This window comes from Plecotus auritus (genome assembly GCF_963455305.1).
Source record: "Plecotus auritus genome assembly, chromosome: 1".
Lineage (NCBI taxonomy): Eukaryota > Metazoa > Chordata > Mammalia > Chiroptera > Vespertilionidae > Plecotus > Plecotus auritus.
Window position 1 is genome coordinate 188,521,120 of NC_137770.1, and position 16,334 is coordinate 188,537,453.

Below are 16,334 nucleotides of genomic sequence, written 5' to 3' on the forward strand. Positions count from 1 at the left end.
CGCAGGTCTCATTTTCCTTCTATGTCCAAAAAGGGGTTCATTTAGGAGGTGGTGGAGTCTTACTTATTTACTGCCCAGGACATAACATGTGTATGTATACTTATTGACATATATCCACACTAATCTTTAGGAAAGCCTTCCTAGTGGGACTAATAGGGTAACCATTCAGTTCATGCAGGTCCTACTAAGCCAGTTAAAGACATCACCCTAGGAATCCTGGAGGCTCACCAAAGTGTTTTAAACAGGGAGTGATTTCATTGGATTTATATTTAAGGAAGATTCTTTTGGTTGCATTGTGGAAAAGCCAAAGAACAGTTGAGAAGATGATGTGGTAGATTTAGGCAAGAGTTGATGAGACCTTGAACTAGGGCAGTTACATTAGGGAAAAAAAAATAAATATATTCAAGTTATACGTATATTAGAAACCTATTAAAGATATATGCAAGAATATAAACAAACTAGAGGCCCGGTGTATGAATTCGTGCACCAGTGGAGTCCTTTGGCCTGGCCTGCGGGATTGGGCCAAAACTGGTTCTCCAACATCCCCCGAGGGGTCCCGGATTGTGAGAGGGCACAGGCCAGGCTGCGGGACTCCACCGGGCTGGGAGGGATGCAGGAGGGACGTGGGAGGTTGGCCAGCTAGGGAGGGAACGTGGGAGGGCTCCAAGGCATGTCCGGCCCATCTGGCTCAGTCCTGATTGGCCAGACCCCAGCAGCAAACTAACCTACTGGTTGGAGCGTCTGCCCCCTGGTGGTCAGTGCATGTCATAGCGAGCAGTTGAGCAGCTTTAGCATATCATTAGCATATTATGCTTTGATTGGTTGAACAGCCGACCGGACAACTGGACACTTAGCATATTAGGCTTTTATTATATAGGATATAAATTAGTTTATAAGTAATGAGACTATTATCCCAATTTTACAAATGAAGCCAGTGCTCGAAAGAAATATACCAACCTCATCATTTTTCCCACTCTTGGAGTGAGAGGAAGATTTATATTGGGCAGGAGAATTACCTGGTGCCCCAGACAGGGTAGTAGCTTAGTCTGCAACAATTACTGAGGGAGGGAGGACCATACTGGTAAGGGGCAGTATTATAGCCCCCTAAGGATGCTATCTTCTTCCATAGTTGCAACAACAAGTTCTTTTCCAATTACTTGATTGGAAATCTGATTTGTCACTGTACCTCTACTTATTTCCATTATATTTTAACAACCCTTACAGATTAGTATACTTAGCTGGGCCTCCCTGCAACATCCTCTATCAGTGGTTCTCAACCCTCCATCAGAACTACCTGCAGAGCTTTCTAAATGTACACACACCACTGGCCCACCCTTGGGGGTTCTGATTCAGGAAGCCAGGCATGAAGCCTGAAATTATAAATTTTTTTAAGCGTCACAGGTGACTGATGCCTTCCCCGGGCTGAGAACCATCGTGCTGCCTTATTAATAACTGTTCTAATCCTTCAGCTCCAACGTTGTTTCTAGTACTACTCTGGCTACTTCCTAAAAATGTGCTTTGTTTTGTTTTTGCTTTTTTACAGAAGACATAGATGAAAACCTCCTGTTTTGAATTAAGATCTGAAAGAACTCAAACTTCCCAGCATCCTCCTCTATGCTGACCACTTCTGAAATCTATGCAGCTGTGATACGTGTAGATTTATATTTAGCAGAATGTTTGCATGTCTGAGAAGACAATGAGAGTAATTGCTTGATAACTGTATATGTACCAGCCATTTAACATTGATGTTGGAAATAAAACTTTAACATTAAGTGAAGTTGATATATGCAAAATACTGTATGCTATTTGTAAGCAGGAGTTTAACTCATCACACTGTGTCAATTTATGAGATACGTCCTTTTGTCTGTAATATCATGTGCATGTGGAGAAAATGCAACAATGCCCTTTTGTTGTGAATGTGTATTATTTTCCATGTTTTAATACCCTAATAAAAATCCATAGAAATCCAAGTATTTGTTCAAGTTTTTTTCCAGTCATTTATTTAAACAACTATATGTGAAAGATCAACCAGGGCTCATGCTACATATCAAATTATAATTGTGCTTCCTAGACCCTATTAGTTTAAAAAAATAAATAAAAGTGTGAACGTGGTTGGGAGAGATGTTTCCTATGGGAAACAAATGTTCAGTTGTTAAATGGTAGTTGCTCATGAATGTTCTTTGTCATAATGTAAGTTTAAACAGGAGGAACAATTGAATTCAAGTGTTCTTTATCAATTCAATTAAAAATGTAGACGATTATGCACAGCTTGATGCAACTAATTTTAGCTTTTATGCGGGTGTCCATGTGTGTTGGGAGAGAGGGTGGCCCTGTAAAAATTCTACACATTTCATGTCCTCAAAATAGTGTAAAGATAACACCAATAGTAGAGATTCCTGAATTGCCTTGATGCCCAATAGAGTCAGAGGTAAATATCACTACTGTAAATTGAAAGCAAGAAAATTTGTCATAAGAAAAAGTGTGTTCTCATTTGAGCTCTTTTCTGGTAACTATTAAAACAGTAAAATCTAGATTGCAAAAATATAAAAGACACCATAATAGAGTTTTCTAGGATCTGAAAGACCTTGTCACCCTTACTCTACTTTAAATATTTGAAAGAAAATAAAATGGTTTTTTACATATTTTCTTACATGAAAGAAAAGACATCAATGCAATGATCTCTGATTATTTCTTTCAACAATCAGAAGTTTGTTGTTGATAAGAGCTTTATCTCTGATAGTCACTGAGAGTATGTGCCCCTAAGAACTTCATCTGAAGGATACTTATGGCAGAGTTTGTTTTTATCAGAATAATCTTCTCTGATTAACTTCAAAATTTTATGTATCTCTCTTCTTAGCTCAATGAGTCACTTGTTCTTAACCAGAGCACATCACACCATGTCATGTCTAAATAATTAAGTTCAATTTGATTAGTCAACATTTAATTATTATTTATTAGATTTTTCCAACGAGGGAAATAATTTTAGAAATTATCCCAAATTTAGAATGTTTTTGTATGTAGCTCTAAAGAAACGTCATGAGAGATCTTAACTAATTACAAAACAAGTTTCTATTTGTGAGTTTGCTGGGAACAGTGAAATTTTATTTAGTGGTATTAATTAGACCTAAATTACCATTTTAAACATTTTGCATGTTTTGGAATAGTGAAAAGTGATTTTAATGCTGAAGACACTATCTAAATATTTACTAAAAATGTTTTATTTTGAAATGAAAAATATTATCTAAAAATATAAAATTTTAGAAGCTTAACATTTTCTATCTGTTCAGGCTCCCATGTGTATCACTGCCCTAAATGACATATTGTAGAAGCACTTTAATATTCTTGGTGGTCACAGTTTTTAATTGTGGGTTGTGATAAAGACATTATCCCAAATCCCAACCAAGGGGATGAAGTTATTTTCTCAGTAATCAGTCTTTAATCCTATCTCTAAGCAATTGAGAGACTTTATGAGTTGGAGTTTCTAGTCTGGAAACAATTATTCACTTTAGCTTTGAATTTTATGACTCATATTGCCCATACCCATGAAGGCATTAGTAATACAGCTTAAATACTAGTTGGGCATAGAGATACTAGGAGATCACACTGCTCCTTGAATTCTTGCTCCGAGGACCATTTGAAGCAAAGGTAATTTTTTAAAAAGACATACAGTGTCATTTGGGTTTATTCTATTGCACTAGGTAAAAGAATGTAAGATATTCTTGTGTTGGTGAATTTAATGACTTCTAATAGTTTCAGTTGACAAAGGAAAAAAGAAATTCAAGGGTTTGAATCTAAGGAAGAAAAATACAAAGGAGAGATGTGGAAAAGGAGGGAAAGGGGGATAAGTTGCTTAAATTCAGGCAAAATAAAATGTCACAAAGTTAAATCTGATTTCAGTTTCAAATACATATAAAATAGTTGAAGAGTGACATATATAAAGAGGTATATCTTGCTTCAGATGCTGGGGATAAGTCTTAATAAGAGCGTGATGAAGTTTCTTTTTCTTCCAAAATTCAATTCTAGAGTTCAGTGATTTGGCTGGAAACTCACAAGGTAAGTTTATTTAAATTTAGTGTGATTGAGGATCATAAAAAGGTTTGCTTTCTGAATCAACTAGCCAGTAAAGACAACATTGATTTGCTTTATGGAATCTACTCATATTGTACTTATTGTCTGCCAAACCATTATGCCTTACAAGATTCTTTTCAGATCCTTTCCTTCTTGAGAAATTATAATTGTCAGTAACAGCATCCAGACCCTGGTGAGTCTCACAGGGTTCGTAGAAGCTCAAGGTGGATTTATTTATATATTACATAAGGAATCTCATTTGAGCCAGTAATGGTACATCCCCAATACTAAGCATGATATAACACTGGTGTTTGAAGATCTGTGTGTAGAGATAACAAATTCAAATAACTTCAGGGACTGAACAGGATAGATTATGAGGAAGAGTATGAATGCAATGCTATGAACCAGAGAATGTGTGTCTCATCTAAAGCCATTCAACGCATTTTAAAGTACGGTCTAGGGCCAGGGGTGGGCAAACCTTTTGACTCGAGGGCCACAATGGGTTCTTAAACTGGACTGGAGGGCCGGAATAAAAGCATGGATGGAGTGTTTGTGTGAACTAATATAAATTCAAAGTAAAGGAGCGGAGGGGAGAGCAAGAGAACCGGATAGAACAGCCGGATCCGGCCCGCCGGCCGTAGTTTGCCCACGGCTGCTTACAAAGCCTGAATCTAGAGGCAGAAGTTAGCCTGACCACGATTTCAACACCTCTAACTAATTCATTACAATGGGAATAGGAGGTAGGCAAAAACAAAAACAAAAAACTGAAAATGATCTCACCCTTCCATTCCAGACTCCTCCCTCAGAATGAAATTTCTCATCCTGGCTGGCTTTTTGAGCGCTGCCACTGCCCTGCCCATCCCTGTGAGTACTCCCCACCAGTTGTCCACTCCGCTTCCATTCTAGAGACAGTATTTCTGGGCTAGAAAGCATTTCCTGTATGTTCTCATTTCACAAAAGAGAAACGTGGAGTCCTGCAGTGTTGTAGACCCAGACACATCCCATTTTTCCCTCAGCTTAAGGGTCTTCCCAATACAAATCCCAGCAGCATGGTGCCATTTGCTAAGTGCATGACCTTGAGCAAGGAAGGAACCCATGGCTTCCCTGTCTGTAAAGTGAGCTATAAGAGCTACCTCAGAACCTGGAGAGAATGATAAAAATGCAGGAGCACTGAAGATTTCTAATTGGAGCACAGGAAACTCTCAAATAAACGTAACAAGAGAGAACAAATATTAGTATTCTGCAGTGACCTAGGTCTTTTTTTTTTTTTTTAATTCTCACTTAAGGATATCTTTGCATTGATTTTTAGGGAGAGTGGAAGAGAGAGGGAAAGACAGAGAGAGAAATATCCATGTGAGAGACATACATCGATTATTGCCTCCTGCACAAGCCCTGACCAGGGTCTGGGCCTGGGAGGAGCCTGCAACTGAGGTACATGCCCTTGACCAGAATCGAACCTGGGACCCTTTGGTCCACAGGCCAATGCTCTATCCACTGAGCCAAAGTGGTCGGCAAACTGTGGCTCGCGAGCCACATGCAGCTCACAAACCACGGTTTGCCACTCTATTGACTAATGAGTTTGCCGACCACTGGGATAGGGGCTTAATCACGAGGAACAACAACAGCCTGTAATTATTGGTCAGTGGTTGGCAAACTCATTTGTCAACAGAGCAGCAAACCGCGGCTCACGAGTCGCAGTTTGCCGACCACTGGGCTAGGGCATGACCTAGGTCTTAATTACACAGTTTGAATTGAGTTTCATTTATAACTAGAGGCCCAGTGCACAAAATTCATGCACTGGTAGGGTCCCTAGCAGCTGCCGGCTGCCAGGTGGGGCCTCCCTCTCTTCTCCTGGCCGGCCCTGCCCTCTGGTCAAACTCCTGGACAACCTCCCTGTCCAGGGGATAATTTGTATACTACGCTTTTATTATGAAGGATACCCTTACCACAAACTGTCTCAGGTTGACTATAGCCATGCTTTCTACATCAATACAAGTGAGATCTATGAGTCTAACCTGTGTCTATTATAGTCTGAATATGTACGACACCAAACCCTCTTCCCTGCACATTTTTTTTTAACAGAGGGGTTTTCGAAGAAGTGAAGGAGCTTTCAAAATTTGTGTTTGGGGATACCAAATTTAAACTTATACTTCCTTCACTTTGAACTTCCAAATGCTGAGAACATTGTTGATTCAAAGAAAAAGAGACATGTAGTATTAATTAATCTGAGGAAACTTATTTCCATTCTGATCACTGGGCAGAATTAATTCAACTTTTCCTTATTAGATACTCAGCCATGTTTTATTTCAGAGGTGAAGCTACATTACTGTTGAGCATAATGCTCAGTAGCAGCTTGTTACCTACCCTCAATTAGAATAAAATTTCTTTGTAATGAGTAAAGTTTTGCCACATATGTTGATTCACCTCATTGCTGTTATTGTTTTACAAGCTCGAACAATCTGGAGGCAGTTCCAGTGGTCAGGTAAACTTCTCGTATTTTCAAAGGACATGTTCATCATTTTAAAAGTTTGCAATTGTCTGCAATCACTGACATCATGTTTCTTCTTACAGAGATTTAGCTTTTACCCACCCCAAGGACTACCATTTTTTCCTCAGATCCCCTTTTTCCCACCTCCACAACTGCCCCCAGTAAGTATGGATTTGGGAAATCTCAAATTGTGAAGAATATTTATTAGTTGGATGATCATGATAAAAATTTCCAAATTTTAATAGAGAAATGTGAAGCTTTCAAGGTTGCCAGGCATCAGCTACTCACACTCCCCTCCCCACATAGCTTGTGATGGAGTGTGACAAGGGACCATCAAACTTCCCCCCAAATCTTCAGTGGCTCCTCCTCTTGCCATCAAGAACCAGAGGTCCTCAAACTTTTTAAACAGGGGGCCAGTTCACTGTCCCTCAGACCATTGGAGGGCCAGACTATAGTTTAAAAAAAAACAAACTATGAACAAATTCCTATGCGCACTGCGGGCCCGGGATGAGTCAGCTGCTAAGCAGGACAGGCAGCCGCACCCAGCGGGCCGGATAAATGTCCTCGGCGGGCCCATGTGGCCCGCGGGCCATAGTTTGAGGACCCCTGAGACGCTAGTTACTCTCCACGAAGAGAACACTAACCTCTTTCTATAAGACCCATTCTTTTTCTTAATCACCTTATTGCTTCCCCCCCCCCCCCCCCCCCCCGCTACAAAGTTGTTTTTCCAGCTTTCCCTAAGTTTTTCTCACAGGTCAAACAATGTAATTGGTTTGCTCTTCTTATTTGACCCTCTCTCATCTTTCTAATATCTGAATTCTTATAACACTTTTTAATAAAGGTCAGAACAATGCTAAATACATAGTAGAATTGCCTTTATTCTGTATGTAATACTTTTATTGACACAAACAGCATTCATTCAGTTAATATTTACTGAGTGTCTATTATCTAATGGGGTCTATAGTGAGGGTTGAAAATACAAAAAAAGTATAAGTTCACAGTCTGATGAGGAAGAGAAATTCATAAATGAAAAAAAACACTGTGATTTGATAAGTGCGTCTAGATGCAAATGCAAAGCTGACTTAGGCTGTGGATCAAATACTTCATTCACAGGGAGATGGTATCTGAGCCAGGATGAGAAGTGGGTGAGGCAGAGGGAACCGCAAGGGCTTGGGACAGACCTAAGAAAGACTTTTCAATTTGGGGAAAGAATGTCCAGTACAATGGGGCTGCAACACAGGTTGGAAACGTTAAATGTGGACAGTATTTAAGCAATGATGTTTTGGAAAGTTCACACAAATTTTAAAATAGCATCTTGCTTAACATCTATCTTGTTTATCACCTAAAAATATGTTTAAAGCATAAATACGATTTTGTATAATTGTTTTTATATCTAAATATAACAAACACCTTCCCTTTGCTGGTATTTAATCTCAAATGGTTTACTTCTCAACTTCAAGTAGGCTTTTGGAAATTTGCCACCGAAGTTACAGTCCTCACTGGAACATTCTTTTAAAACATTTTCACATGTCCTAACCGAATCTTAGCCACTAAATTTCTAAGTACTTACATTTTAATTAATTGCTAATTGTTTTTATTCTAGTCAAATCTAGGTGCATTGTTCCCCTTTCTGGGCTGACATTCAGATTTGTTTTAAATTAATACAAAATTCTAAAGTCTTGGTTTAGAATATAGGAATCTCTATATAAAATTATAGAGATGATGTCTATATAATCTCTATTATTAAATTACGTGTAAATCTATATAAAAAAAAATCACTAGTATTTGAAATGGAAACTCTTTCTTCCACCAGGTGGCAGAATAGTATTAACTATCAGGCAGTTTCCCATTGCCACATTTTCTCCTAATAATAGATTTTAGTGGCTGTGCTTATGGGGTAGATTAAAATTGCCATGATTTGAAGAGGGAAGATTTATTTGTGTCCTCTTCCTATATGAAATGGCTGAACAGGAAAAAAAATTAGGCAAAGAATGAACTGTAGAGAAACTGATAGATTTGCAAGAATTATCAACATGTAGAACAGATTTCTGGGCTTTAGCTTTGACTAAGCAAAATAAGCATACCTCTTGAAAGAAAAAAATTATGAAGATTTAGAATCTAACCTCCACCAATTAGAAGGTGGGCTCTCTGAGAGCACATAATTGCTCCATAATTACTGGATGGATGGATGACTGGATGGATGAGTAAATAAATGCATAAGTGAGAAAAAAGCCAAAACAAAATGTTCACATTTTATTTTATCACAACTCACTTTTTTCTTTTTTTTTTTCTTTTTTTTTTTTTTTTTTTTTTTGTAGATTCCAATTCCTCTTCCTTTTCCTTTTCCATATAATCCAAATCAGGTAATTATACTTAAAGTTCCCTTTTAAAACGTATTTAAATGAATACAAAACTTGAAAATTATTTCAATTTAATCAGAGGAGAATTTGATACCGGAATAATGGTTATTATTCTCTTACAGGGATCATTAGTTATTGATACTTGGTCTTACTTGAGTCCTTTAATGTACAAATCTCGCATACTCTTGAAAACTGAACTATCTAAGACCTGACATTTTCTTGATGTAGAGGGAACTAGGAGACCAGTAGAAAAAGCACTTGAAGTCAACCTGGGAATGCAAGCTCTGCCATTTAGTACCTTGGAGTAATCTCAAACTCCTTTTGTTGCCGGTGGGGAGAGGTCTTCATCTCCACCGGTTGCTAGTGGGAGTGGGCTTCTTGGGATATCCCCAGAAAAGGAATTTTCTGAGACTCGTACGGGAGGATGAGGTTTGTAGAAAGCTTTATTTCCGTGGAATCAAACCCCAGAGTTTTGAAGGTCTCATTTCCTTTCATCCCCTGCAAGGAAGAAGGGGAGCTGTGGCTATAGCACAGCAGAATTAAGAGCCAGAGTCCACAGTTCCGCTCCCTGTTGGAGCACAGGTCCAGTCCGGCGTCAGGCCAGCTGAGTTTGTTCCCCTCTGCAGTCCATCAGTCCATTGCATGTAGGGTCCTCGGGCCACATGGCTATGAAGAAAACACAGGCAGGAGCAAAGCCAAAGGAACCAGAGAACCAAGAGAAAGCTAAGCACCAAGAGCCAAGAGCACTAGTTCCTTTGTCTGGGGCAGTGGTCGGCAAACTCATTAGTCAGCAGAGCCAAATATCAACAGTACAACGATTGACATTTCTTTTGAGAGCCAAATTTTTTAAACTTACACTTCTTCTAACGCCACTTCTTCAAAATACACTCGCCCAGGCCGTGGTATTTTGTGGAAGAGCCACACTCAAGGGGCCAAAGAGCCACATGTGGCTTGCGAGCCGCAGTTTGCCGACCACTGGTCTAGGGGTTATGTATTCCCAAATTTTGGCAGGCTTGCAGTGGTCCTGCCCACTCTGGCCAATCCATGGTTCCCCAGGCTAGATTGACAGGCAAGTACTTTCCCTATGTTACCCCAACTCACTGCACTATGCCCATCTTCCCCTTTGTCCAGTCCCTTCCCCCAGGAAGCTGCCGGGAATGGGCGGTGGTTCCTGGGGAGTGTAAAGTTGCAGCTCCCTGTTGAAGCTGCCCAAATGACCACGCCTATAATATCTGACATCCCTTTTGCCTCTTTCCTGTTATTAATAATTAACTAGCTAACCATATCACTTTGAGCCTTACTTTCTTGAAATAGTAAAAATTATTTATAAAGTCCATTTTACCTCTTAAATTTTATGCTTACATTTGCCATTAGTGGAAGGAAAATACATTCTTATTAAAATGGAATATGTTCTAGAAGCCTTTGAACTAAATTTAAGGTTATGGTCATGGTATAAAGGATTATTTAAATTTTACTTTTGAAGGGATTGTGTTGAATGAGGAATAATTACAAATGATGACTGACTCATTCACAAATCAAAAAATAAGTTGTGTACATAACAGCAATCTTTCCTAAAATCATAGGGAATGACATTAAAGTTTTCTTTCATAAAGAAGTAATCCCAAAATATAGCCTTTTCCCAACCCAGTAAGATGATCTTCCCTAAAAGTCCCTACTACATCTGGAGCTCACAAAAGAAAATGGGGGAGTTGGCTATGGGGATTTACTTAAAATATTAGTGAATATGAATTTCAATGACATAATTTTAGTAATGCTAAGAATTCTAAAAAGCATATTTTCATTTAATCAAGCTAATATAAAATGTATAACATAAAAAAGATAAAATGCTGAATTACACCTCAATTATTTGATTGTTTCCTTTATTTTAGGTCCTGCCACCTAATATCATTATAGCGGTAAATATATTCTAGCTTGTTAATCCATAAAGTTTATAACAATACCAGGGGCCCAGTGCACGAATTCGTGCACCTTGAAAGGAACTGTGGGCCACAAGGCTGTGGTGGGCACAGACACAGGTCTTGGCCCATACTCCATGCCCCTGCCTGGCCTCTCCCACCGCAGTCCCTGGTCCCGTCTGCCGGCAGCCCTGCTCCCACCACCAATCCCACATGCTGACAGCACCAGCCCCGCTCGCACCCGCTGACAGCGCAGAGCAATTAGGGCCAGCGCCGTCAGCAGTGCAAGCGGTGGCTGCTGCCCCAATTGCCCCTCAGGAGCAGGGGGAGGTGGAGAAGCCCTCAGGGACACTCACAGTGGATGCGAGCGGTGGCTCTGGCGCCGGCAGTGGTTGCGAGCGGGGCCAGCGATGGCAGCAGGTGCGAGCACCCAGCAGGACCGCGGCACGCGGGAGCAAAGAATTTCCAATAACCACCAGAGGCTTGCCCCAATGACAGCAACCAGCCTTGGTCTGGCGCCCCCACTCACCTGCTCCACCATCCCACCGCGGCCAATGCCTGCCATGTTCCGTGCTCTGCCGCCTGCTGCTGACGCCCACCACGTTCCGTGCGCACCCCGTGGTCAGCGCACATCGTAACGACTGGTTGTTCAGTTGTTCTGCTGTTTGGTCTATTTGCATATTAGGGTTATCATACCTAATAATAGACAAACATGTAAATTGACCGTACCTCCGCTACACCCACAGCCAATCAGAGTATGCAAATTAACCCAACAAAGATGAAGTTAATTTGCATATGCAGGCACCCAGCAGCCTGGGTCCTGGGAACTTTCTCAGAACCCAGGTAGGCCTAGCGTGGGTCCTGAGCAACCTGGGAAGGGCCTGAGCCAGGGGGCTCCTGGGCAGGGGCGGAGCCGGGTGATCAGAGGAAGCTGGGGGGCCCCTGCCCAGGCTCCAAGCTTTGGCCAGAGGCTTGGGGCCTGGGCAGGGGCAGAGCCCGCGATCGGAGGGAGCTGGGGGGCCCCTGCCAAGGCCCGAGGCTTTAGGCCTTGGCAGGGGTGGAGCCGGAGATCGGAGGCGATAGGTGTGAACTACAGAGGAAACACCTTTTCTGACCACTCATTGGCTAAGCTCCCTGTATGCCACTGGTAATATTCTTAGTAACTTGGGTATAAGAATCTAAAAAGGTGATCTAGGGCTTTTCCACCACACTCCTAGGGAAAAAAATGAAGGTCCACTACTGGAGGGCTAAGAAATGTCATATCCTGCCCTAGGTGGTTTGGCTCAGTAGATAATGCCTAGGCTTGCCGAATGCAGAGTCCAGGTTCAATTCTGATCAAGGGCATGTACCTAGGTTGCAGGCTTCTCCCTGGCTAGGGCCCAGGTCAGGGCTCATGCAGGAGGCAACCAATCAAAGTGTTCCTCTCACTTTGATGTTTCTCTCTGTCTTTCCCTTTCTCTTCCACATTCTCTAAAAATCAATGAAAACATATCCTCAGGTGAGGAAAAAAAAAAAAAAACAAAGAAAGAAACGTCATATCCTATGAAAGACACATCTTGAAAATTCCTAAAGAAAGTTGTCATTTTTTCATGGTGAAGGGACTGGAGTCCGTGTTGATGAAAACACCTTGGTGGCTGCGGTGACTGGCAGTGGCTGTAGCAGCGGGGTGATGGGGCTGGTGCCTTTCCTTGATCAGCCCGGTTGCCTCCCACAAAGGGAGGCCAGACTGCGGCTTAGGCCCGCTCCCCGTCAGTAGGACATCCCCTGAGGGCTCCCAGTATGTGAGAGTAGGCAGGCTGGGCTGAGGGACTCCCCCCCCTCCCCCAGTGCACGAATTTCATGCACCGGACCCCTAGTATATATATAGATTACATTCAATACCCTACATATGATGAGCCACTTCATCATGAAAATTAATATCTTTAATATTCCAATTCATTTGGAAATTAAATAAAGCATGACTATTAAATTCAAAAACAAAAAAACATTCTCAATGCCTGCAAATAGTTCTACATTTACTCAATTAATCCAAACTATAAATCAACAAAACAATCTCATCTCTTATTGATGAGGGTGAAAGTGAAGAGTCATTAAGACTAAATAGTTACAGAATAAGTTGCTTTAGAAGAGGTAAAACAGACTTCTTCTAACAAAGCATTAGCATAAATACATTAAAGATTATCAAGTCTAAATCCCAACAGATAATTTTTTCACTGAATTGCACATCATTCAACTTTTTTAAGGAGGCCTTTTATTGATACAATAAGTTATTCAAAATCTTAGTTTACAGATACACAGGATAAATACATAATTACAAAAAAGATATTAAAAAATTCTATGTCCTGGTCTAAAAAATACTTTTCACCCTTAAACATTTTCTGAAATCAAGACACATCCCACAGCAGATACTAGATTTCATCTAGAATCTCCTTTTTCTTCAAAATGCTCTCATTAACTAAATGGTGCATTTTACAATTATGGTACCTTAGAATCAGGGACATGCAGTATTTTGTAATAATGTCAGAAAGTTGGGCCTAAATTATAAGATAAAATTTCCAGGATCCTTCAATATAGACTATTTAAAGTCTACCATCTTGAAGAATATTGAAGTGTCCCAGAAACTTTAAGGTCAAACAGGTAGTTCTGAGCCCACCTCAATAAGAACCTAAGTCTTTTGAGTTCAAATACCTAAGTGCTCTTCCCATAATCCATTCTATTTAAGCAGCATTACTATTACTGTCTAACTCCAAAAGGAAAAAAAAAAAAATTCTGGCATATTTCTAACTAAAAGTTTTTAAGAAACTACCTTCAATGACTAATTATTGGTAATTACAAAAATCAGCAAGTTATTACAAAAATTAGTAAGTTCATCTTTCCATCAAAACATGTCTAAAAGAGCACTGGCCTGTGATCTGAAAGTCTAAATTCTAATCTCATTGCTACAATTATCTACATGACCTTGGATAAATGTGCTAGTATGTATTTGGCTCCAAGGTCCCCTCCAGTGAAAATATTGACTCCTCAGACACATGACTCATTCAATTTACCTAGATCTGAACTCTTAATACCTATTTATATTTTGTTTTTCTGAATTTTTTTAAAGCACTGCTGGCCACAACCCATCCTGGAAAGAATCCTGACAGAATAATTTAAAGAAACTGCCATATCTTCATGGTCATAATTTTTTTTTCTCCCAGTGATCCTAGTTAAGTCAGAGAGCAGGAAAAAGCATCCTAAGAGAACAAACGATACTCAGGTCAAGAACAAGTCAAGACAGTGCTGAACCTGGCAGCGTTGCCTTGTTGGTCAAAAGGTCAATGGTCTTTGAGCAAGCTGCCAGCCTCTTAAAACAGAAGGACCATGTGAAAGCTACAAAGCAATACTTTTCCAGTTAAACTGGTTGTCTAAGCAAACCCTTGGTGCAAAGTACTCAGAGTTGTCCTAAAATGTCGGTTCCAGTATCATTCACACAGGGAATTTGCGTAATATAAGTCAGCACTTGTATGGAAGTGTACACAGTGAGTTTATTAACCATTCACATCAATTTTCTATGTTTTAGATATAGTAAATACAGTTACAAGGCAGTTACAGGAAAATAGTTCTGTGAATTAAGGAGATTTATTTTTTATTGTTCAGGGTTTTTTTCTGTTTATTAGCACCAACAGTATTAAGTGAAACAAGCAAGTCACTAGATAGCCAAGATATTAAACTGTTTCTGGTATTACAAGTGACTTTTTTTTTTAAACCAATTTCTCCACTTTTTTATTATAGTTGACAGAATTAAGATAATTTGAACCTAGATATTGCATATTCATTTAAAAATCTTACATCATGCAAATAAAAAACTAAGCAGTAAAAATGAATTAATTTTTCATTAAAAACATTTTCATATAGAAAATATTTTAACTTATATATATACTAAGTTAAAGATAAATCCATTATAGCAATGATCATTGATTTTTTTTTCTCTCACAGTTAATCAGTTCTATTTTGAACCAACTCCTGGTAAGTTCATATTAATTTTTAAGCTATTATAAACTAAAAATCTACTTAATACATTTAAGATAATATTTCCTTATTTTTTTATTTTTAGGGGTTACTTGGGGTAAGGCTTCATTTCTATGATTATACTGATAAAAGTAAGTTATATTTAACCTCAGAAAAGGTAAGCATATTCTTGAGAACCATAAAAACATATGGCAGAATCAAACCCAACTGATCTACCCAAATTGGAGCTCATGAATTATAAACTCAATTTCCTCCAAGATCTTTAGATCTTAATTTCTGCAGGACTAAAAAGGTATTCTTTTCATAATGCCCATGGTATTTAACAAAATTTCCTTTTACAGAAATATATGCAATATTAGGTTAAGAAATTTCAATCAGTGAAAAAGAAAAAAAAAAAGCAATTTCAATCAGTAAATTTTACCTCAAGCATATTGTTGTCCTGTGGACAATTAAGTCAGCAGTAAGCAAAGCCTGCTGTGAAATTACCAAACCTCGGAATGCCCGATGGCAAGGCAGCACCTCTCCTTAACACACGAGCATCAGCTCGCTGGGTGGAAAGGCTGCAAACCTTGAGACTCCACTTTGAGTCTCACCCAAGTTTGCTTCATTTAAAATATTTACAAAAAACAGAGACCAAAAAGGTGTATCCCTTTTGTAAATATCTGAATTAATGTTAATTAAAATTATATACAGTATTAAGCTACCTAGAGAGAATTCTATGAGTCAAAATACGCTCAATTCCAATCTTGAGAAAGGAATTGGATTTCACCCAAGTTTTATTCTAACAAGTGTCACTGCCCTAGAGTGCTTATTGTTTCCTACCACTTTTTTGTTGTTGTTAAGTGTCGGTGTCCCTCGTTCGGGCGTCATAATGCCGGGGTTCTTTTCCCAGCCTTACATAGGATTCAGCATTCTAGAGAAAGGGGCTGCGAGTAGATGATTAAAGAGTCCGGAGACTAAAGATAATTTTGAAAGGCATTGGGGAGGTCAGAGGATCAGGAGCTAAAGCAGCCATGGGCAAACTACGGCCCGTGGGCCGGATCCGGCCCGTTCGGCTGTTCTATCCGGCCCGTGGAGCCGAAAGAGCGGAGGGTTCTCTTGCTCTCCCCTCCGCTCCTTTACTTTGAATTTATATTAGTTCACACAAACACTCCATCCATGCTTTTGTTCCGGCCCTCCGGTCCAGTTTAAGAACCCATTGTGGCCCTCGAGTCAAAAAGTTTGCCCACCCCTGAGCTAAAGACTCTCCTTGTCTAGGAACCCATGGTATTTATTAAACACAATTTGTCCTAAGACAAGGTGGAGATATACATTTCAAAGGGTAAGGTTACAGAAGCATTGTCAGTTTGGGGAATAGCCTACAGCTGTTCAGGTGTTTGGCCAACAGGAGGCAATAAAATGCCCTGAGCTGTCTGGCAGTTAACAATCCTATTCAGGTTTGGGGGAAGTGCTGCTTAGCCGTTTCCAACAGGTAAATTACATATGTGGCTCACC

General features: G+C 39.8%; 2 protein-coding genes across 5 annotated transcripts in view; both read left to right on the top strand.

Annotated features, from left to right (window-relative positions):
• SPARCL1 (SPARC like 1) overlaps positions 1–1,970 on the top strand; it is a 55,550-nt gene extending 53,580 nt beyond the window's left edge. For all 4 annotated transcript variants that reach the window (XM_080661364.1, XM_080661365.1, XM_080661366.1 and 1 more), the window contains one exon: positions 1,544–1,970. In XM_080661364.1, coding sequence (XP_080517490.1) covers positions 1,544–1,572 — 29 coding nt within the window. In that variant the 3' untranslated portion in view covers positions 1,573–1,970. The remainder of the gene's footprint in view (positions 1–1,543) is intronic.
• A 2,905-nt stretch (positions 1,971–4,875) lies between these two features.
• Positions 4,876–6,750, top strand: SCPPPQ1 (secretory calcium-binding phosphoprotein proline-glutamine rich 1; the record flags this gene model as incomplete). Its single annotated transcript, XM_080655511.1, has 3 exons — positions 4,876–4,932; positions 6,518–6,550; positions 6,640–6,750. The coding sequence occupies 3 exons, from the start codon at positions 4,876–4,878 to the stop codon at positions 6,748–6,750; spliced, it is 201 nt and encodes a 66-aa protein (XP_080511637.1).
• Positions 6,751–16,334: the final 9,584 nt, after the last annotated feature.